At 43.5% G+C, this 24,203-nt stretch overlaps 1 protein-coding gene and 1 long non-coding RNA gene across 2 annotated transcripts in view; one reads left to right on the plus strand and one right to left on the minus strand.

Annotated features, from left to right (window-relative positions):
- Window positions 1–13: 13 nt before the first annotated feature.
- Window positions 14–12,602, plus strand: LOC112551372. Its single transcript, XR_003095666.1, has 3 exons — window positions 14–644; window positions 3,882–8,123; window positions 9,322–12,602. It is a non-coding gene; the product is annotated as an uncharacterized LOC112551372 (long non-coding RNA).
- Window positions 12,603–12,740: 138 nt separating this feature from the next.
- The window catches only part of LOC102388033 (high affinity cAMP-specific and IBMX-insensitive 3',5'-cyclic phosphodiesterase 8A), a 197,665-nt gene continuing 186,202 nt past the window's right edge, over window positions 12,741–24,203 (minus strand). Inside the window, 5 exon segments of the mRNA XM_025212081.1 lie at window positions 12,741–14,291; window positions 14,991–15,120; window positions 16,017–16,181; window positions 22,646–22,778; window positions 23,818–24,035. Coding sequence (XP_025067866.1) covers window positions 14,185–14,291; window positions 14,991–15,120; window positions 16,017–16,181; window positions 22,646–22,778; window positions 23,818–24,035 — 753 coding nt within the window. The 3' untranslated portion in view covers window positions 12,741–14,184.

A 24,203-nucleotide genomic window follows, 5' to 3' on the forward strand; every position in this document is an offset into this window, starting at 1 on the left:
CGTCTCGGCCGCGGCCCCGCAGCGCTCGGCTTCGTGGCCTTTCCCAGCCCCGTTGCTAGGCCGTGCGGGGCCGCGTGCGCCGGAGCTGCCGGAGAGGCGCCCGCCGAGAGAGCCACCTGTGCGCCCCTCCCCCCGCCAGGCTTTTCCCGCGCGGGTCCCTTGTCCGAGATCAGAGTCGGGATGGGCCTCTGTGAAACCCACCCACCGGACAGCGACAGCCGCCCGCTCTCGGCTCTCCTTCGGGTTGGCAAAGAGAGAGGCCCTGCAAGGCCGAGCACAGAGACGCTGGGCAAGCTGCGTGGGTGAAAGGCTCTCCCTAATAATGAGCAGACCGGTCCAATAAGCCCCAATGAGCTGCTTATATGTTTAGGTAAGAGCCTGGCTTGGATTCACTGCCTTTCTGTTCCTGTGCAGGGACTGCAAGGTAATGGCTCTAAGTCCCCTTACAAATTCCCGTATGCTGGAGCGGCCATTTACACCTGGACCCCCTTCGACATCAAATGAACCTGCAAAACAGACCTCTACAGAGCCACTGGTGCAGCAAATACAGCGGACTCTGCCTCCTACCCCATGTACTAAGACAGAGGTGGCCGACATGTGGCAGGGTGGCACCGGTAACCTGCGCGTGTGACACAGGAGACTGGGTAAGGGACAGGCAGCAGCATGTAAGGCAGAAAGCAGAGCAGCAAATCAGGTGGGGATCACAGGGAAGGAAGCCGAGCAGCAGATCGGGCAGAGGAAGGGGACTAGAGTGGCACTTGGCGAGGGTGAGGGGCTAATTTGTTTCTCACCTGCCTAAAAGTTTGGCTTCTGCTGTACTAGACTATCAAAGAGTAATAATATCTAAGCAAAATCTCTTCCAGACCTGCACGACACGTTCTGTTATTAACTTGCGCCAAGTGAAGAGGGGAGGTAAAGGGCTTTGATTGCTCTGATGTAAAAGAAAAGGAAGTCACAGTATCGACCTGTAATGACGCTGCTTGCAGATAAAAATCTGTTTGTCATTTTGCCTGCAGAGCCTCAATGCGACTTCAGTGGCTTGGTTTTAGGGAAGCTCCCATCTGATTTATGAGCTACAAGTTTTCCACTCTGATCCTACAGAGCATGAACTTTGTTCTTCAACAACATCCCCTCACTAGTATGCACTAAAAGGTCACATCTCTCCCATTCCCATACATGGAAGTGCGTGGCCTTCTATGATGAGTTTATGCCAATTCCACTAAGCCCCTATTTTCTGCGCATGCTCAGAGATCGCTCATGTTGACACATGGGAAAGGGATCTTAGAAGCAGTCTAACATCCTCAGTCATAACCCATCAGTTTGAAAAGAAAACATATTTCTGGCTCATGTCTACCAGGATTCAATAGCAGCCATTTCTAGACTTAGCACTGTGATGCTCACAACCTGCTCTTTTACTTTGCATTCATCTATACATTAATCTTAGGTTTGTGATATGGCTTTGAGAAAAGTAAAGGTGCCTGGCAGTCCTAAAAGAAAGCCAAGGCAGAAACGGATTCACATGCTCAACATGATCTGCTCGATCTAGCAATAACTCAAGACTTCTTTTTTGCTTTTACAAAAAAGGCACAAAACTTACAAAATACAGCTACTGCTGAATTGTATCCTGTTAGCTGCTGTATGGGTATGTACAGAAGTGCTCCGTGCACATTTTACAGCACTGTAATTTAGAGCACTTTTCATAGCACTATAAAGGTAAAGCACTCAAACATGGCAGAGGTGCAGTGTTGGGGGGGAGGGGCAGCTGACCTCTGAGCTTCCCTGTACTTTCCAGGCTAGGCAGCAGGGGGTGCTCCATAGCCTCCTGGGGCTTCTCCACTGGTCAGAAATTTGACCACCCTACAGAAGTTATTTAAATGCTGTAAATTGTGAAAGTGCCATAAAATACAATCCTTCAAATTTAATACCTCATTTAACAAGGGTTAATTTAAAGCACTGTATCCATTTTTAACTGCTGTAAAGCTGTGCACATCTGTTAAGTCACAGCACAACTATAAAGCGCTTTAAATGGCAAAAAAAGCTACTTCTTTACGCACCCTTATTTATGATACTAGTTTCTTTTAGGTAAAAATGGGCTAACTACTGGGATTCAAATCTTCCCAGGACCTTGACATTACTATAGTCTAGTCTGGTTGAGACTGTGTTTGGATCCTTTAGTAGCTAAAATGAAGGCTACATTTTTTGGTAGAAGGTTCTAAAGGAAAAACATTGCAGAGACTATAGATGCCCTCAATGTTATTTATAGCAAGAGCATAGAATTAAACTTGTCTAGACAAATCTGTGTTTGGGACTAGTTTGGAAGAAAGGAATGCCAAGCATGGTTTTGCTCACAACGTTTGGTGTTATTAGTTGCCACAGTTTGTTATTAATTATTGTAATATTATATGCTTTTTAAGTGGCATCTCATAGATAAACATATGTGAGAGAAAAATGGTTCCAAAAGGTTGGAGCTGTCAGGTAGGGGGATCATTCAGGTTTTCAATTGTATGGGAGACAATAGGGGAAAAAGGTCAGACCATGTGTGCTAAAATGGCAAAGGTACTACAGGGGAAATAGAAGATTAATTGAAGGAGTGGCCTAATTCTGTAACGGTAGAAAAGCAAGCTTTGCCTGGTAGTAATAGCGTGAAAAACAGTCCAGACTTTTCTGTCTGTCTAGCACAAAAAATCTATGTTAGTTGGCCATATCATAGAAAATACTGTCTTGCTGGTCAAAGCATTATGAATTGCTTCACTCTCAGGCATTTAGCAGGAGCGGTAGGTTACATCTAGTGATCAGAGTGCCATTTTTTCATGGTGATAGATGAAGAGTTGATTCTTAAATGAAAAGCAAACACAAAACCCAGCCAACACAGTAAGGCTCCTGTCAGATGTTAATATCATGATGCAATTGGGATCTGAAGAATTTTATGCCCATCCTAAAAACAGGGCAGTCCTAGGTCTGGGACACACACTCAAGGCACAATACAGACCTGTCACAAAGACAGTTCATGTTAAATGTGGAAACTCTTTGTGGCTGGCTTGCCATTTTATTTTGCCATAATTGGCTGAATGTGTGGAATGTTGCAATTTACCATGCAAGTAACATCATCAGATAATAAATGTAATATCTGTCAGTGCCCAAAGCACCTTTTGCAAATGGATCTGGTCTCAGGAGCAAAAGTTGGAGCCCTGTTTCACTATTGGTATAGCACCACTTATGTTGGTAGTGTTAGTGCAGAGCTAAGCCTGCAGAGTGTTCTTATCCTTTAACTCTGTGGGCTTAGCTGTGTGTGAGACACGTGCATGAATTCACATTGCTAGTGCTCAGCTTTCAGAAAATCTCTAGAGGAAAGGATAATCAAAATGAATATGATGGATCTGAACTTTACTCAGCACTGACATTTGCAGTCCCAAGACATTGCAATGTAAATTTGCTTCTGAGATCAGACTCCCCCAGGAAGCCAAAATGATCTTAAAGAAGGACCTGTAGGTAAACAGTATGCTTAGGAGTCAGAGTCAGATCCTGACCTAAGTTAAACCATGGAGTAAGGGATGCAATTAGTGAAGCAACTCCTATGTAACTGAGTCCAGAATATTTGGACTCAGTTACATAGGAGTAGTTTTGGAAAGAGGCTTTACTTGGGGGCAGTGTTTGCATGTGTAATTCTAACTTCTTCACCCATTCCTGTAGGAGCAGCCTCTGATTTTAGCAAAGGCAACACAAATACCCTGTTGTTAATGTATAGAGAGGATTAAATATGTCACTGATGTTTAATTAACGAACAGTCTTAGGCATGTACTCTGATATGCTTCAAAGAACATTCCCTACCCAAGCAGCTTATTTTAAAACATATTCAGGCTTTTTTCTCTATTTCTTCCTAGGACAGCAGAGTGGAAAGAGCTTGTCAGGTATTTGTCATAACACAGGACAGGACATTCAGACCGTGTCTTCCAGGGTGTATTGGGTGTGCAAGATTTCAATTTGCTGTGATATTTCGCAACTGTTTACTCAGACAAGCAGATTTTTCTTTTTCTCTCAAGGTAACATCAAAAGCCAGTTCTGATGCTGTATGTGCTGTAAAGCATCCAAGAACTTTACCTGTGTGTCTAAGCTGAGCTGCCTGCCAACCTCCCTCACACCTGTACTCATAAGAGAGATTGAACTGCTATCTCATTTATATACAGAATACAAAGCTAGTTTAGGTTTGTTTGAAAACCTGCAGAAAAAACTTTATGCTTAATGCTGCTTGCTGACGATAAGGAAGGTAGTTCTTTTGTTCAGTAAGTTATTTCACATTTGCAAAGCTTGGACTTTCTTGCATCTCCCTCAGAAATACCTGATGCTGCTGGGGACTAAACAAAGGACCAGATGAGACCCTCACATGCCCTCAGAAAGCAATTCCTGTGCTCACAAAGACCTGCTGAAGTCAGTGAGAATGTGGGACTACAGGAAGGATCTTGTTTCAACTCACCTCTGTAATGCAGCTTTGAGAGGGCATGAGGAGACTGACCATGTCAAAATCACGTCTTGGAGCAAGATGACCCACAAACAGAGCACTGGATTAGCAGTCAGGAGGGCTGGGCTCCAGGCCTAGGTCTGTCATTGTCCTGTGGATGGAGTCAGACAGCCACTGCTCTTCTCTGCATCTTGATTTCCCCATCTGTGAAATAGGGATGTTGGTGCTTTGTGGAGCACTCTGGGAGCTATAGATGAAAAGGATCGTACAAACAATCTGCAAAAAAAAAAAAAGGAGAATGCCTTTCTAGACACAATGATGCATTCCCAGGTGCGGGCACAAACCACGACTTGTAACGCTATTTGCACTATTAAGGAAAATCAGTCAGGAAGATTCCATTTCACTTTTATGGCTGAAGACACAATGCACCTCCTTCCAGGATTGAGGATATTGTGTCATGACTAAGATGATATCATTCTACTTCACTGTAAAATGTGCTCCAGGCTGAAACTTGGCATTCAGCATCTTGAAAAAGGAGCAGGCTTATCTGAGAAGAGCTTATGTAATGAACTCCACTGAAAGGTTTACATAAAGATGCCACTTTGAAATAGTAGAGACAGGACCTAATTCTCATTTAAGTAACTACCTTCTGGCAAAAAATGTCCTTGGTTTCAAAGGGAGGTAGTAAACTTTTCTACTTCCTGTCGTAAACTGCTCACTCTCGTTGCTGTGAGCTAATGCAGTCTGTCCTGGGAGAAGTGAAATGACTCCTGTTAATTACTGTGAAATGAAATATGACAGATTATCTTATTATTAGCGATAATTACATTAAGAGTTCCCACTTGAGGAGGGTGGGAAGAAATCAAGCAAAGATAGATCCCAATTTCAGCAAGCATCTCTAGTTCATAGAATGTGTTATCAATTGGCATGAATCCTCCAAATTTCCCACTGATGCATAAAGGGTTTGGATACACCGCTTGACATGAAACAGATTTACTCCTGTAAACTGCATACATGACTACAGAACCCTTCTATTTACCACCCACCTTTAGATTCTAGTTTTCAAGCTAATTTGTGGCATTTATCCAGGCTTATTATAGCTTGGATATAACCTTGGATATTATCTACTGGCTGTCCTAAAGCCATAGCAATAAATGCCAGATATTGCATGGCAGATCCAGTACAATACCTGGGTATTTGAGCATGATCCAATCTCTGCTGAAGTTAATGGAAGTTGTTCCATGGAGTTGGAGCAACCTCCTAAGAATAAAAAAAAAGGTGACCAAGAGATTGAAGCTTGGCTTGGAAAGTCAGAAGACCTAGGTTCTATATTTACCACATAACCTTGGGCAAGTCTCTTAGGCTCAACCCTAAGACCCGTTGCTTTGCGCTGGAGTTGGGCAGCTCATTACCTTTGAGGATCTGGGCCCCCTTTGTATCCTGGTTTCCCCATTTGTAAGAAGTATCAGTGGGTCCTGTGAGGCTAAATTCACGGAGGTTTGCTGTGGGTTTTACATGCTCAGAAGAAAGACCATGAATAAGGGAACAGTATAATTACATTGTTGGAGATACTTTGCACTTTCAATATTCAGTACAGGCAGCTGGAGCTATCGCTCAGTGGAATTGTACCAGGGATGCATTTAGCCCAGAGCCACAGCTTCAGCAAAGAAGAACGCGAAACGCTCCAATTCCCCCTGTGTTCTGACCCACCAGTATTGACTGCACAGATGCGCTGTAGGAATGCAAAGGCTTGTTTTCTCTATCCAAACATTGTGTCAGTGAAATGCAATCCATCCTGATATGGTTTAACAAGAGCCCCTGGGAGCACTGTACCTTGGAGGCATGATGTCACACCTCAGCAGAGAGATTATTTGTTTTGCAGCTTGCGAACAGCTCTGAGACTTCATTTGAAAGTGCTCCACACAGAGACTCATGAATCAAACCTTCTTAGTCTCACAGAAGGGGCACGATTGACTGCATATTCTCCAGTGCTTTCTTTTTCCAAGCTCCCAGTAAGGGATTAATAGATATTTTCTTTTTTCTTTTCTTTACGTATAGCAGCATTGTTATTGCTTGAATTCCACCTTGTTCATGCCACACTGATAGCTCTATTGAGACAAGTAAAGGCAGACATATAGAAGGGCAATGGAGCACAAAAACAGACATCTATTCCATTTCAGGTGAATTTTATTTTCGGATCAGCCAGTGGAAAATTGTTGTATGAAAGCCTGGTTTGCATGTCAGAGCAGTAGTTTGAACAGTGTTAGCCTTGTTTCTTTTGTTGTAATAATGAGTTTACTACTGGCCATTCTGCACCTGCCTACTGAAGGGTCTGAGATTTTCTCTAGAACAACTTGCTGGTGAATCCAGTACTTCCACCACATTAGACAGGCAATCATTGCAGTTCCTCCTTGCTGTCTTATTATTCTCAAGTATCTAAAGTGATAATCAGGGTGTTAACAGCAGCACAGTAAATCAAACACTGCATCCTGCAAAAGGAGGAAATAGTTCTTAATGGGTGATTTCTTCATTGAATAGCTAAGTCTTATTCTATCTGAATATGAGGTCTTAAAGACAAATCCCAGAAGAAAAAGAACCTCTCATTGTGCAGACTACACTGGTGTTTACAGTCATGTGAATTAATGTGTGAAAAAATTGCCTATTGGACTGAAGTGTAGACACTGTGCTGTCCAAAGCTGCTCAGAGCAGGCTTGTCTCCATTTGGGAGTAATGTCAGGCAAGTTCTTCATTTTTCTTCCAGTGTAGACACCTAGCCCCATGCCAGCAAACACACTGAGAGCCAAAGAGACCTTGTCCACACTCTTAACTGCCATAACCACAAGCGCAGCTGCAGCAGCATAAACCTCAATGGGAATTTTTTTAGGAAAAAAGTGAGGAGACATAAAACCCTGAAGGGCTCCACTGCCACTAGCTTGGAGTCTCCCCAGCATGACACTCGTACACTTTTTTGCTTCAAACAAGAAATAAAATACAGATGTTTATCAGAAAATTCTTTGCCTTAAACACCCCCCGGAGCCATCATTTCCCAAGCTGCAAACACATGATGTAACTCTCAAGCCTTTGGCACTAATAACGATAGCTTGTCCCTAGGTAATGCAAAAGGCTGCGGGATAGGATGTTTCTCTTTGGCTTTCCTATACGAACATGTTGTTTGTTAGAGTGGAACCAAAGGGAAAGGAATGTCTGGATTAAAAGTCTGACATCTCCATTGGGAAAATAGTTTGTTGCCTGGCAGGTTAGACTGGAGAGAGAAAACTAGAGAGAGGGGAAAAGTCAAGTGCTCCAAGGGAAGACCAGAGAGACAGAGCCTGCAACTAAAAAGATGCTGTTTTTACCCTAATACTTTAAAAAAGTAAAATAACATTCTCTTTGTGGCCACTGAAATATACATTTGTTTTTACCTCCCACTTTATATCAAACATCTGCTAATTTTCTCTCTCTTTCCATCTCTCATTGATCATTACTTTCAGCTCTGGTTTAAGAAAGCCCTTAATAGATACAGACAGGCTCTTCTAGGGTCCTCTAACATGTCTAAGTCACCTTTATAGCCTTCATCGTTCCTGATCACTGAGCTGTGGACCAGGCGAGAACATCCCTGAGTGGAAGCTGGAGAGGAAGGGGAGAGTGAGATTGCTGAGAGGAGGAGGTTAGAACAAGCAATATAAATCTATATGGCCTTATATTTGGGTCTGGCTTAACTGTGCTTGACCCAGGCCTCAAGGCTGCTCTAAATTACACTGAACAGCCAAGGTCTCTTAGGGATAATTCAAGCTGTTGAAGACTGCTACATTCCCCTCATGGAAGAGAGTAAGGGGTGTTTGGTAGAGCCACAATACAACCTGTGTTTCTTCTTAGGCAGAGAGAGTTCCCAGGTTGACAGTTCAGTCAGTTTTGCACTGGTGAAATGAAAAGAGCTATAGAAGAGCTGAAAGTGTGTTTCTTCTTAGGCAGAGAGAGTTCCCAGGTTGACAGTTCAGTCAGTTTTGCACTGGTGAAATGAAAAGAGCTATAGCAGAGCAGGAATGCCAGCAGATGGCTGCCAGGTTATAAAGGAAAGGGAAGGTTTGGGGGGAGGGAACATGAGAGAGAGAGAGAAAGAGAGAGACTTTTCCAGTTGGTGGAGAGAGCAGGAGTTGCCAGGCTGAAGAAGGAAGGAAAGTATAATCCCCAGGGTCTCTCCAGGGTAGGAAGAGCTCTTGGAGGAGGGCAGACACGTTGGTGGATCTGGGTTTCATTTAGTCCTAATCAGTCCCTGGCAACGATGAGATTGAGACAGTTGAAGGAACAAACAATGCAGCATTCAGAGGCCGCAAATTAAGTGATTGCGATGGACTGCTTTATGTCAGATGAGATATTGTGCATCCATGTGGCTGTAAATCTGCCTGGGGCAGCAGGCTAGTTAGCACGGCTCCATATACAAAGCAATGACAGCAGTCTCAGTGTGCATTTCAGGGAATTGTATTGATCAGGCCTTTTCAACAATGATGCATCAGACTTCTATTAAACAATGGCAAATTACTACAATACAGTACCTTGCTGAAGCTTATGGAGAAATGCTGGCCCTTAGATGTTGAGATGCTGGTGACTTGTACGTTGCTCTTGTTGCCTTTTCATTTGAACTAGATGGGCTGGTGATGCTATGATGAATCTCTGGGCTAATGGAGTTAAAATGAACCTTTTCAGTGAATTGCTTGTGAGCTCTCATGTAACTGAAGGACTGCTCGTAGCTTGAGATGGAAAATTACAGATTACAGTAGGCTCATTTATATGGAAAATGATATAATGTTGCCTGGAAAATAAATCATGTGGCAGCTGCGTGGCCAACTCATTACCTCTCCTTCCAGGTCCCCGTGGAAGAGAGCATCAGGATGACTTATAGGAGTTAGAGACTCCATGTTTCGTGACAAAACAAGAAGCCCCTCCTGATTCCTCTGTGAAGCACCTGTTCCATGAACTGCATGGTGGATTACAAGATTGCCAGCACGTTTTCTGAGGATCTGCACCATCCACATTATTGCTTTGTTTTTAGATTAGATAGCATCCCTGGTTGAGGATCAAGGCTCCAACACTTAGCAAAGAAGATCCTTAACCCCAACTGCTCACCTAGGACATTGCTTCTCAACCAGGGAGTCATGAGATCCTTTTAAGGTTATATCAGGGTGCCATATAAAGTTAGCACTATTAGGTGTGCAAAGATGATTCACAAGATAATCCCAGATATTTTAAATAGAAATCCATAGTTATGAGTGTTTGAGTTCTTTGCAAGAGAAAAATTGTTCTATTATTTTTCTGTAGTTAAAAATAATAGTGAAAACTAAGAGCTAGTAAAAAGGAATTGTGGAGAAAGATCTACAAGCTCAAAAGCATTGGTTCTGTTGGACTTAACTTGCCATCTGGACATCTAGAGAAGCCAGAGATGTATGGAGGTAGGCAGGTAGCTTTAGGAGTCCATCAGGATAAAGATGGTTTTTGAAGCCATGCCTCTGGACAGGTACACCTACATACAGATGGAGCCTGAGGGATGCCCAGTAAAAGAAGAATAAAGGCAGAGAGAGATCCACCAAAGAAATGTTGATTGAGAGGCAGGAGAACCAAAAAATGGCTAAAAGCCAAGGGAGGACAAGCTTTTGAGAAGTTGGGACTGGTCAAAGGTAAGCCAGAGAGTAAAGAGGACAAAGACAGAGTTGAGTTCTTGGGCTGTGTCTGGGAAGAGAGCATTTAAACAGTTTCACTGGAAAGGCAAAGACAGGAGTGTAGGGAGCCAAAGACTGAACTGGAGAAGAAGCCAAATGCAGAAGTTGTAGATAGTTTCCTATATATTTGGAGATGGGGGAAGAGCTGGAGAGGCAGAGGATTAAGGATGTATTTTTCACAATGGGGGAGACTAAAATGTGCTTGTATTGCATAGGGCAAGGACCTGAAGAGAAGAATAAGATGAAATGATGAGCATAAGGCAAGGAAGGGATGGAGTCCCTGGAGCAGGTGGAAGGTTAGAGGGGGACATCTGCTCCTTCATACACTGCAGTAGGATTTGCTGCTGCCACGGTTGCAATGCAATTGTTTGTGCTGCAGTCAATGTCCCCTTCATGATCCCTGCTGTTATGCATCCACTACACCTCAAAGGTAGCTCATCCTTTACAATCAGGCACGATCAAGTTCCTTTCCCAAACTGCTCCAAAACAAAGCCCGCACCCTGGGCTCAAAACCCTATGCACTGCAGGGTTAAATAGAACCTCCCCTGATACAATAGCATGCTTTTCTCTTCCTTTCTCCTGGCCACCTCTGCAGGAGGTGCTGACAGGAGTCCAGAGCATCCAGTGTCAAAAGCTTTGCTTTCTGCCTGTGCAGATACAGATTCATGACTTGCTATTTCCTAACTCCATAGCCTACCCACCACCTGGCTTGTCCTTTCCCACATAGTATCCCAACCTCAAAGTGCAGGTGTTATCATAGCTCTGTTGCTAATGGCACAGTCAGCAGACATCTCCACCTCACCTTCAGCCTCCCTACATCTGTTCATATTGTGTACTCAAGGTATAGATTTATAAATTCTTTGGGGCAGGGGCCATCTTTTGTCCTGTGTCTGCACAGTGTGGAGCATGGTGGAGATCTAGTTTGCATCTGGGACTCCCGATTCTATTGCAAAATAACTAATAGCTACTGATTGTTCTGCCAGGTCACCGTGAAGATGGAGACACAAGGAAGGCTGATTCTGCAGGGTTGCATGTCCTGCTGCCTGCTTTTGAAGGGCACCTTTTAAAAATTCTGGTATCACGCTCTATGCAAACTTCAGCTATATTTTATGCAAGAAGCTTGCATCATCATAGGGCTACAGCCTGTTCTATTAATGCCTTTCTGAGCTTGATGTGGAGACACAGAATAAATTATTGTATCATGCAGTTTAGGAAACCCAAATCTTTAGGAAGACATCCTTCCAGCATATCAGCCAGTGTGACTACACCCAGCTCACCATCGAGATCCAAGGAAACATCCACAACAGTAGCACCCACTAAAGACTCCCCAACCTCATACAAATACTTGTTTTAATGTCCAACAGACTGACAAAATATCAGGGCAAGCAGTTCCCCTGGAGCATACTGTCTCCGTGTTCCCTTCTGAGCAGAGTTGTCATCGTGGTCGTCCAATGCTGCCAAGCCTGGACAAAAGACACTAAAGAAGTAAAGAGGCTTCCTTCTCCATTTGGGTGTCCTGCAGCCAGAGCTGTGTCCCTGAAGACAGAGCTGGTTGTCCCAGGACTCAGCTCAGCTACACAAAGCTGGCACTGTGGTACAGGCCTGAAGTGCTGAGTCTTTTCAAATCAGTAATGCACAGAGCTACAGCACTAATCTAACATTTCATCACTGCCTATCCACCAGCTTTGGTAATACATCCTCCAGTGCTTTCCTCAGGCTAATCTGAGACACTTGCATAATGCTTTTTAGGAGCTCCAAGAGAAAATGGTCAGGCTCAGCAATGTCGCAGCATTCTCCATTTTAAGAAAATCCGTCAGGTGTGAAGTTGGTCCTTCTCATCTTTGTTTGACCCTTTTCCCCACAGTCCTTCAAAAGTTTCCTGACAGTTTTGTGAACTCTCCTTCAAGTCAGTTTCAAAGAGCTGTGCTGGAAACTGCGGGGTAGGTATCCAGATTGCAACATGAGGACGACAGTAGAAGAGAGCACCAATCCCAATGAACCAGTAACAAGATTGTTAGTATGAAGGCACATCAGCATTGTTACTTAAACCAGAGACACCCAACTTGCTCAAGCACCAATGCCTCAGTTTCCTGACCTACATACCCCTTTAGAGTCATAAACCTCAGATACAATGTCTTTTTTCCCCTTCGACAATTCCCTCTATTAAATGACAGGGCATCTATCTAAGACTTGTAACAGCACCTAGCACAACAGTATCTGAACACCTCACGTAATCTCTAGTCTTCACTATGGTCCCATAAAATAGGGAAGTGCTCTTAGCTTCACTGTATAGATGGGGAACAGAGGCAAAGAGAGACACAGGAACTTGCCAAATGACAGAGAAAGCCATGGTGGAGCAAAGAAGTAGGCCAGGGCTGCAGCATGACTACATGGTTGATTCTTCTTCTAGAGGCAGAGGATAGTAGATCACCATAACAGACATGTTGGGAAAAATCACCAAGACCAGGATTTGAACTCACAGTGCATGTCTACATCATGTCGCCTTGAGCTACACCATTAGTTTGGATGCCAATCAAAGTACAACAAAAGAAAAAATAGCAAGTCTGTGATATGTTTAAAAGAAATTGTTTAATTTCACATCTCTATCTGCTAGTGTGCAAATTAAAAAAATAAATAAAGAAAATGTTTCAAATGAAATGGCTAGAACTTTGACACTTCTTAAAATATACATTTTATTATTTTCTGGTGTTTTGCTGTGAATGTTTCATTCAAATTGTGAAGGTACACAGCCTTTACAAACTTCTGGAGTAAAGATTTTTTTCATTGCAGAGGAAAATACACAGGCTAGAAAATGTGGAAATTCATTAAATATTTAGTATTACTCCCCTCATCTATGCTGTGGAATGCTTTGTAGAAATACTGTATAAAATAAGGCAGACTTTTGATAGGGAGCTTAATTATAAAATTTTAGGGGGGTGGAAACAAATTAATGTTCCAACTTCTTTTTTTTTTTAATCCAAGGGAAGATCATATGGTCATCACTAGGATTGTGAGAGATAAGTACTGCAGCTCTGTTGCTTAGACAGTATACATTTTTTGTTTATTTTACTACTCTCAAGTGAGACCTTTCAATAAAACTTATTTTAATTAACATAAATCAGACAATATTTAACCATACACATCTATCCTTACAGTGCAATAAAAATGTATCATTGTATAGTATTTTGTATTTGCATTATGAAAATAAAAGGTCTGTACATCAATTAAATGTATATTAATGAGTATGAATCATGTAAATTTGTAATGCATCTAAAGTTGGCTTTGGCTTTTAAGTATTTATAAATTCATAGAAAATATTGAACATCTAACAAAATAAATAAAACATATCATTTTAATCATAGATGCTAACGATCAACTTCAAAAATTCTTGTGTTATTTTTTTACATTTGCTACTAAATTTCTTTAAGAGAACTCACTTTCAGTAGTGCTCAGAAGTGAATGATTGCACCTTCTGTGATGTGAAAAAATAGAGTACATCTATTTTTCATAGATCAAAAACTCCTTCATGAAGAGTTGCAGTTTAAATGTCTGATTGTTATACGTAACTGTTCTTAAGTGCTTATAAAAAGCATGGAGCTTTCTCAGAAAAGCTGTGAGTCACTATTAATAGACACTTCTTCACTTGCAGAATTGAGGATTAAGCAAAATCTTCTAGAGTACACCCTTTTTATGAGGATGTCTTCAAGCTTCACGTATTGGTATGAAGATAATGCAAAAAAATATGTTCACTAATAGACCCTCTTCAGTACAGTTACTGCAGCAATCCAGTGTAATTCAGCTTCATAGGCTTATTTCATTGGAGTCCATACACGATAGTTTGCAGGAGTCAACTGCTGATTTCATGTTCTTTTAAAATGGAAAGTTCCACAAGTGCATGGATTTAGCCTTACTGTAATACTGAAGAGACCAAAACAAATCTGAAATCACATGAACAAAAGTGAGCTTGAATAAATATGCATCTGGTTAGGTAAATTACACACCCTGGCCTAATCGCTATTCAGGTGGTGGTCGAAGACTTCGAAGCTTCCTTTCATCTAGTCCTTTCCAGTATTTAAAGTTATTATCCAGATGCTGCATCAAATTTGGCAGGTCTGCAAATGCTAGGAAAAAAAGGACACAATGTATTTAGCCTGCAGAACTGAAATGGTCACTTGATTCTGTTTTCTGAAACAACTGAAAATGGTCAGGAAACTGTGTGTTCAGGAGGATGGATTATATCTGTCACATTGATACCTGAAATGGTTCTAGTCTTACAGCTCTTGAGGTCACTTATGCACCATCCCAGAATAGCTAGTTAAATGTTACATATTTAATAACAGTGATGCAAACAAGAGAAAGGACCATTTTCCCATCAATTGTGATCATACCCATTATGCTTGATAAGGCCTCATTCTATATATGGCCAATTTGGCATTTATGGGAGTGTGACCATCCCTACTACTTTAATCACTCATGACAGCAAGGGAAAAGAAATGGCTGTTAGCAGTTTTTAAGCTTTAGAAAATTATATGAGAACATTCATGATGTTATCCCAGTGGGTTCAGTTAACATGCAAGTCAGTCATATAATAAAGAGGAAACCAAACTTTGCGTGAAAATGGCATATTAAAAGAAGCCACAAGAATTCTTCATAGTATCAAAATACATGCGAGCAATAATTAAGCTACTGGGTTAACTGGGTATGCAGCAAGGCTCCCCCCTCCCATTTGGAGTCATGATGCACCAATACTGTATTGCAGTGTTCTCAAAACAATTACAAAATGCTTATGAGGAGGGAATTTCTTGCAGAAGCCTGCTTACCGTCCCAAGCATCAAACATATCCGTGATGAAGTAATCAATAAATGATATTTGGGACTTGGGGATACTACAAGTATTTCTGTCAAAAACAGGCATCACCACAGGTAAACCTTGCCTCTTTTCTTCATCAGTCTGCAAAGAAAAATTAAAGCGATTATTTCTGACACATCGTTCTAGTAATGAACTTCCTTTGGTGGCACATGGTTGGACAGCAACTAGTACATGCTACTGCTTAATTAAAAGAATGGAACAAGCTAGTGATTCTGAATATGAGATCAGATATATGCTGCAGATGCACAGAACACTGAGTAGTGCCCTCCAGTGTTTCTCGCAAAAGGAGACATTTACCTTCTGCATCTACTCACAACACAGGGTTTGTGGCATTTCATGGTTTATTTCTGAATTAAAATTGCTTTGGAGCCAACAGAAGCACCAGAATTGCCAGTCTTGGTAAGAAATGGAGTTTTAACTATACCAGAAGAGCCTTGTTTTTCTGCTAAGGCACACAGGCCTAAATTAAGAATTTGGTTTGCAATCAGTCTGTAAGGGTAGCTGTCCAGCAACGCCCCCCCAACTAAAAACTCAGCCTCTTTATTCCTTGCTTTCTTTTCAAACTTCTGAGCCTCACTGAGCATGCTCCTTGCTCACTAGCACTCTCATCCTAACCTTGAAAGACAGCCAGTATACACATATGCAGAATACCTTCTTCCTCTGCATGCTGTGACTGGAGTTCACTTTCAGGCAAAACATGGACAAAAAAACAAACTGCAAACTGAGCCATGCGTAAGCCTACCATTTTCAAAGCCTTCCTGGTAGTGACAGCCAGCTTCCATGTGTTCACATCTGAGCTAGCAATAGTTCTTTACCAACAATATTCATTACTTTAAAATACAAGCTAATACCTGGAATAGAAAAGTGCAGCCTGGAAAGTTTGGCTGAGTGTAAGGGAAGTCAGATTGCCACTTCCTCCCAGGCTACCACTAGAAACACTCAGCTGGAATTTCTCTGACCTCTTTTATCTACTTTACCTGTGCAAAGTATTCCTCAGAGATACGACCGGCCCATTCAATGCACTGCTCTAGAGGTCTGCATGGATTGGAAACGTCTGCACACTTTATCAGCATACGCTTTATAAGGATACGATTCTCAGGAGATGTGAGCACGGTTTTGACTGGGTCTCCATCACCATTATTCTGCAATATTTCAGAATGAAAAGCAATGAATCAGAAGGTTTTCTGCACAGGTGTTCAAACACTCTCTGCTTTGGGACACAACTCCCAATGTCTCCAATAGGACCCCAATTCTGCACTCCTAGCATGCTCAATATTTAGATATTATAGTGCTAAGAAGCACGTAAGTAGAGAGATGCAACTTATATCCATCCATCCATCCATCCATCCATGCTGCAACTGTTCAGTGCAAACAAGCCTGCCTCATTACTATGAGCATCAACTAGTGTGACAGCAGCACTATTGTTAGCAATATCAGCTCTTAATAATCCTCCCATGCATGAAGTTTTCCACCCTCACACCTCTTCCCATTCTTCCTCAGTGGAGAGTGTCATTAAGCAGTGCAAGCAAACCTTCTGGCCGCTGGTTTGCTTAGCTATTGAATGGGAACTCTGCTTTTAGAGCCTTCACCACTGTTAGATCAATTAATTAAAAAACAAAACAAAATTTGGTCTTGATTATCTTCCTCCTCATTGTAGGACTGAAGAAAAAGTGGCTGTGGGCCACTTAAGACATGTGTGAGCTATATTTAGACCCCAGGCTGCACTTCTCTCCTGCATGACAATTCACCCAAGCAAGGGCTAAAAAGCTAAGTTTTTTACAAGCTGTCTGAAAAGTCACTTCTTGCTGAGCTCTGAGTTTCTGGGGGCAGGGCATTAGAAGCAAGACACCTAAAAATGCACCTCTAAGAACTGGAATGCTTGTCTGCCTTATAGCTGCAGAGTGGATTAAAAACAGGACCATAAGTGCTACCACTAATTAGATTGTATGTATGAATTTCCCATCCATAAATCTCCAGGTGCCTTACAAAGAAGGAAGAATTGTCATTCTGTGTCTCTTTTGTAGGTGCAGAAACTTAGACACAGAAAGGACTTGCCCACGATGATAAGGATGCACTGAGAGATTTTTGGGGATGATACCAATAGCTGATTTTTAAGAAGGCATAGCAGCTGATACCGATCCGATTTCTGATATGCAGCCCAGCAGCTTGACCGGCTGGTAAGTCTGTTGTGGTGGAAGGGGAAGGGGAGGGGAAGGGAAGGGGCATGGCCCCTGTGGTGAGGGAGGGAGTGGAGCTAGAGCAGGGGCTGGGGCAGGCAGTGCCCAGATGGGGTGGGGTGGGGCAGGGCACGGGACAGAGCTGTCGTTCATCCAGGGGCTGCACACGGGGGGGGTGGCTCCGACCATTGCATGCAACCTGGGAGGGCATGGGGGACGTGTGCCTCCCTGATCTGCATGGCATGGGGTGGGGTGGGGTGGGGTGGCTGCTGCTGCAGTCTGGGGCTGGAGCCAGGGCCGGGCCTGTGCTGGGATGTGCTTGGGGTGGGCAGTGCTGGGAGGGAGTCTACAGGGGGGGTTTCAGCCACCCCAAAATTCACCGTAGCCCCCCAAACCCCCCTCCCAGTGCTGCCACTGCCACCCACTTTGAGCACAGCTCGGCCCAGCCCCTGCCAGAAACAGCCCGGCGGAACCCCGACCCCAACTCACAGTGGCAGTCCCCCCACCCCGCGCACATCTGGGGGCACCCCCCCCATGCCCTCCCAGGGTGCATGCAGTGCTCTACAGACGAACCACGGCTCTGTCCCGCACCCCGTGTTGCCCCAGCTGGGCAGCACCTACCCCAGCTCCTGCCCCACTCCCTCCCTCACCATGGGGGCCTTGATCTGCCACCTCACACCCCTTCCCCTTCCACCACAACAGACTTACCAGCTGGATGCAGCTCTCCAAACTGCCAGGCTATGCTCCTTGCTACCTACATGCTGTGGCTGCACACATGCAAGGGGCATTTATTGGCCAAATTACTGGCTGCACCAGGCAAAAAAAGCCTATTTCCGATGCACTCAATTTTCTTCATATTGGTGCCAATCCAATATCAGACTGATGTACGAGTGCACCTCTACAAGATGCTACAGGGAAAGCAGGGAATGGAATCCAAGCGTCTTGTCTCCCCTTCCTGAGTCCTGTCCCAACACCTCTTGTCACCCACAAGAGCAGTGTTTGCTCTCTTTCCATACCCTGCCCTCATTTGATTTCCATCTATTTCAGTCACTTGGTCTGTTCCTTCACTGACCTAACCCATCTTTCAGCCCAATCCAACTCCTGTTAACGTAAGAAAAAACATTCCTTCAGTTTTACCAGAGCAGGAAAAGGCCCTTTGTGAGAAGGCCTTTGGTGGGCTGGGACTACTGTCAATCATGTTGGCCAAATTCTTTCACTGATTCTTTGGCTCATCAAACTGTTTGTCTGATAATCAGATTATACGTTATGTGAGGCAGGGACTGGCTTTTGTTCTGCATTTTTACCATGTATAGAATAAGGGATTCACCATTTGTGAGGTGTGCTGGTAGCAATATAATTATGAAGATGACGATAAAGCAGTCAGTTCCTGCACCTGTTGTATAACAGGTTCTTTCTTGCTAGACAGATTTCCAGGGTTTGCAAGGCTAAAGTAAACATGGATTGTGGTCAGTCAATGCAGCTAGAATCTGAATTTCTACCATCCCAATCTATAATTAGCACAGATTTTTAATTGTTTAATTTTTAATTAAGTCCTTCCTGCTACAACAAAGCCATTTGGAAAATGGCCCTTTATTTACTCAGATGCATCAGTCCCCACAAGACTGAATTTCTAAATTAGTCCATCCCACCCCCCACCCTTTCTAGATATACAGCTAAGTGAACTAGTGGTACTGAATGAGCTGAGCAGATGTAAACAGGTTTGCAATTTAAGACAAGTGACTGAAGAGGCAAAGTAAAGCAATAGAAGCCCTAAAACTACTTGTTTCAGACAAGTTGTAAAATGTAAGGGCTGAAAATGAATAAGGATTATTCAGTAAAGGACACTGGATTACTCTGCTGAGTAAACCTCCAGGGACTGAGAATGGATTTTGCTTCTGTTATCTGGACCTTCTTCACAGCAAAGGCACATTTCTTGTCAGTGGACAGATGTCTCGGGAATAGAATCTGTTAACAGGCTTAATCCCAGCATCCTGCTGGGAGTACAGAGGTGTCTCTGCATGTCAAATGTTGGCTTCCTGTCATAAATGTAGGTGACATCATTAAGGGAAATGGGAGGATAAAAGTTGGAGCTGGAAAGGGTTTTTTTTCAGTTTATGGAACAAAAGAAGAAAGGAAGCAACAACAGTAACTCCTCAGCATGGCTCTTTGAACACATATGTATTAAAAAAATACTGCAAGAGGAACTGTCCCACTTGGAACAAACACTTGGCAGCTCTGCCTACAAAGAGTGCAGAGTCCCAGCAGCACTTTGAGGCCAAGTGAAGAAGAGCACTCTGCCACTGCCATCCTGTGCAGGACCAGGTTTGAGAGGAGGTGCTGCATTGCTGCCCTGCCAATGACAGACACAGCACATGTGCTGTTTTAACCCCTCAAACATTACAGTGCTTTTAATAGGAATCAGCTTATGGGAACATAAGAAGTGCCATGCTAGGTCAAGCCAATGGTCCATCTAGCCCAGAATCCTGTCTCCATGGAGAAATGCACAGATAAAATGGGGGAAGATGCTTTGTTTCATTGTTTACATAAAACAATAAATGAAGCCTTTTTTTCTCACCTTCTGAAAATAAGTACACAGGTACATCTTGCAGAATACCCTTTGGGACAGGTTTTGGCCCAGAAATCAGCGGGGCTGCACAGACTATGAGCCTGGGCAGAATTACACTTTGTTTGACTTGAACCTGTCTCTGCTCTTGTTTGACAATGGAAAGGACTGGAGGCCTAAGACCCTGCCCCAAAGTTCTTCCTTCTCTGACTGTGACTAGCTCCAGAAAAAGGGCCACTCAGTACATGTTAGGATGCAGGTGGTGAAAGGGTAGAGAGAAGGAGCATGTGATAGGAGCTGATAGCTCACAGGAAGGGGAAAGTCACTATCCATGCCCTTAATAATCCTCACTTGTATCTGTGGATTTGAAGTCAGTTTCCCACCTGCAGCTCCTCTGGCAGTTGTGTGGCCTAATGGAGGAAGTGCCTGGTTTATATTTCAAAGGCAGCTCGCTAATATTGAGGTTTAATTTCTATTTTGAAATTCTTTATCTTTTTATTTTTCAGTGTCACCAGCATCTGTACTTTTTGAACACCTCCTATAATTATCTTGATTATTTTCAAATATGCTGCATTTACCAAACACATGTTACATCCCCTTTTGCTGAAGGAGCAAAATAATATTATTCATTATTGAGTCTATGCTCTGGAACACTCTGCAAGGAGGGTTTGCATCTAGATGCTTTAGTTATCAGAGGTTTTGACAACATGAATATTGCAGGTCACACGCTTTGCAGCTTATTCAGGCCATGGGCTGCCCTCAGCAAGGGTTCCTTGTTTTCTTTCACTCTCCCCTGCTCCAAGCTCCCTATGCGCCTTCCTCCCATCCTGCTATAATTTCCCCACCTGCTCCCTCATGTGTCCTTCCCACTGCTTCCAGGACAGTGTCCCCCAGTTTTCTTACCCGCCAGTGGTTCTGTGTGTCCCCCTTCATCCCAATGCTATGAGCCATTTCCTCTTACCACCATGACAGAGCACTGTGTGTGCTCCTACTCCAATCTTCCCCCTCAACCTAATCTTGTCTGTTCTTTCCCCCCATCCTGTCAGAAGACCCCCATTTCTGCCTCCCTCTTAATTCCCTTCTTTCTGGTTGGGAAACAAATCATTCAGGGAGTCAACATTTTTACACTCCATTGCAGAGATGGGCAGAGTTGAAAGGGCAGGTTTGGCTGCACTGGGGGAAGTTAATGGCTGCCATCACATGGCTCTTTGATTTACAGACTATAGCAGATGGGCAAACAGAAATGCACCATCATGCATGAGCAGCACACCTCATTTTGTTCAGCCACTCTGTGTGCCTGAAAATGAAAAAGAATCCTCATTCCTCCCACTGCTGCAACTTTTCCTCTTTACATGTTTCTGTACTGGAACAGAGCAGTACCTAGCCCAACTATTCATCATCCATTTTGTTGGCCTCATGGTTCCATTAAAATACCTGTCAACAATTTTCCAGTGAAACAACAACGGAGTCTTTATGCCTTCCCGTTGTTCTTAGGTAAACTGCCGTATTGATCCAAAGCGTTCTACGGCCATGAACTGATGAAGACATAATACAACAGGCAGAACTGAAAAGAAACCATCTGAAGATGTGCTTGCAGGCTGGGCTCTAGACTAACACATCCCCTTACAAGACCCTGTTTTCAGTTTCTCATAATTCTGCCAACCTTTAACTATTTGAGCTAAACATCTCTCTGCCAAGATGTCTGCCCCCGCCTGAGTCCCTGCAGAAAAAAATAGCCAAATTGGTTCAGCCATTTCCAGAAATGAGGAATAGGAAAAGACATGTTGTTTTTGCTGATGTTGAAAAATGCTGACAATCTTTTCTTCAAGAAAATGTAGTATTACACATACTTTAGAGCAAGGGCATGCCATTTGGCTTGAAGTGCTCATTGTGACAGGCCAGTTGCCTCTGTGAAATTCCACTGCCTAATTCATAAGCCTTTAAAAATATTAAAAAAGCATAGAAAATATAAGCTCAGGCAAGACTTATTTATGCCTATGGCTGAGTAGGTCTTTCCATGCAATTACATGCCAAGTCTGGGTCTAGGCCCAGAACTGGGAATAGGAAGGCTCTCTCTCCTGTATTCTTGAACCACCAACTTTCAGGGCATGCAGAGGAGGAAGCTGACTTGAACGGAGAAGGGACAAAAGCCAGCCTCTCCATTGAGACAAAGGGGCTGGGAGGAGAAGACTGGAACTTGTGGAAGATACTGGGACTGGATGAACAAAGAGACTGGGTCTGGAAACCAGGAAAGTAAACTGGGATTGGCTGGGCAAGGAGATGGGGGCTTGGAGGTGGGGATATTAAGTTGTGGGTCAGAGCCCTAAGGTTAAGACAGCAATTTAATCTCTGTTCCCAAGTAGCTCTGGCACCCTTTGCGGAACAGGAAAAAAGGCATGCCAACAATGCTGATGGGTTTGCAGCATGGGCATCTGCCCTTTTCCTTGCCTCTTTGAGTGAAACCATCACTACCTTTTGTAAAGGCAACTGACTAGGCAGTCATCAAATGTCAGTAACCAAAAAGGCTTTGGACTACCACCTATTTTGCTGCTCCTGGAATTGTGACACATTTAAGAAAATAATTCAGATTCTGGGACATTCATGGGCCCCCAAAACACTACTAGCTTTAGCCATATCTAATTTGGTGACATCCAAGTTACTTCCATATATCTCCAAAAAACCCATTCTAGACTAAAGCATAAGCTAGATATGAAAGTGTCTCTCCCTTTCCCTATGTTTCTGGTGGCTGGCTCACACAGGTGCTTGTGTGTCTTATTACCAGAATCCTCTTTGGATTTGGATGATCAAAACCCAGTTCCTCTTTGTCTGCCTGTCACTTAGAAAAATAATTTACAGTCTGGCTTACCCCATTTTCTTCTAGTGCTGCCAACGGTTTATTAATGCTGTTGACAAATTTGTTGACATGCTCAAAGTGCTTTGTCATTTCTGTTGCTAGGACCATGTCAATAATGGCTTGACGCAGGGTTCGATATTCATTCCTGTATATAGGAGGAAACAATTAAACAAGCTGGCTTGTGCGCTGAGGGCTGCTTGCTCCAACTCACCAAAACATACAGTTGAAAAAGTGCTGCAGATCATTTGCATTTCAAAGAAGTATAGGGGGAGAAAGAGAGGTTGGGAGAAATGCCTTGGAAGGTAGATCTTTGCTAAATAACTGTATTATTTTGGTGAAAAGAATTGTGTCACAATCTGACTTCTGTGAGTAACATGTGGTAGGGAGGTGGCATTTGAGCAGTGATATTGCCAGGACGTGCCTCTCAAGCACATTCAGCTGTGTTTCATGCCCCTCAATGCTCTACTGCTGACACTGAAGAATGTGGAGGGGAGGCAGCCATGGCCATCCTCTCCCATCACAAGGCCCATCCCTCAGAACAGTACCCAGGGCTGCCTCTGCTGAGCAAGGAGCACCCTGAGCCCTCTCTTCTCTACCCAGGACACATGCACAGGGTCAGCCAACGGGTGGCTCATAGGTCCTATGATGTGAAATGGTTTTCTTAAAGGAGCGCTGGTAACCACTTTCACCTTTTTTAGGACTGAAAACTATAAAGGTATTAATGTCAACACCTAAACTGTAAGTTCCTTGGCACAGTAACCATGGGTGACTGGTGCCTCTGGAAACAGGGGGGAAACAATTTGTGGGTGGCAACGTCGGTGGTGGGCTGGCGAGCGGCAACCATCTGCAGAAGCCGCCAGCGGTGGCCAATCTCAGGGGGGGCATATGCCCCCCCGCCCCGGGCTACCAGTCACCTGTGGCAGTAACTTATAGTTCTGATCAGCGTGGTGTCCCAACCCATGAGAGGGGCTCCTTGGCAAGACCATAATAAAAATAAGAGGTACATGGATATTTTACATTCTCTGGAAAGGAGAGGTAGGTATTATTTCATGAGCCAGCCCTCCCCATGGCTTAGTCCACTTGTTGAGAAGGGGCTGATAGGTTTGTTTGCATTATTGATATTGCTGTAAGATAGACAGAATAAAAATCTGTGGTTAATGGAACATCCCACCTTTCAAACTCACCTCTCCATGTTTTTAAATATATTGCATTTATCATCCCGGGTAGTGAGCTGGAAAGCCAGGGCAGCATGATGGCTCTCTAGTACTGCAGTGTCATTGTAGAGGATCGCTAGTTCACTGCCAGCATTACACAGGAAAGAGTTTGTTCTTCCTGGGTGATCCACATCATGAACAGTGGCAGCAATGAGAGCAGCAACCTCATCAATGGGATCCAATGTTTGCTGAAAAAAGAGAGATGTTTAGTATTCCTGGCAGAATCATTACAAATCCTAGTGGCAAAAGTGAGAACTCTGCAGATTTAGGATCAGATGTTGTAAAGAGAGCCATGGAAAAATCACTATATACTTCAGGGAACTTGCCATGATATTTCTGGCCATTTCTGGCAGGGA

The sequence above is a fragment of the Alligator sinensis genome, unplaced genomic scaffold, assembly GCF_000455745.1.
Source record: "Alligator sinensis unplaced genomic scaffold, ASM45574v1 scaffold476_1, whole genome shotgun sequence".
Classification (NCBI taxonomy): Eukaryota; Metazoa; Chordata; order Crocodylia; family Alligatoridae; genus Alligator; species Alligator sinensis.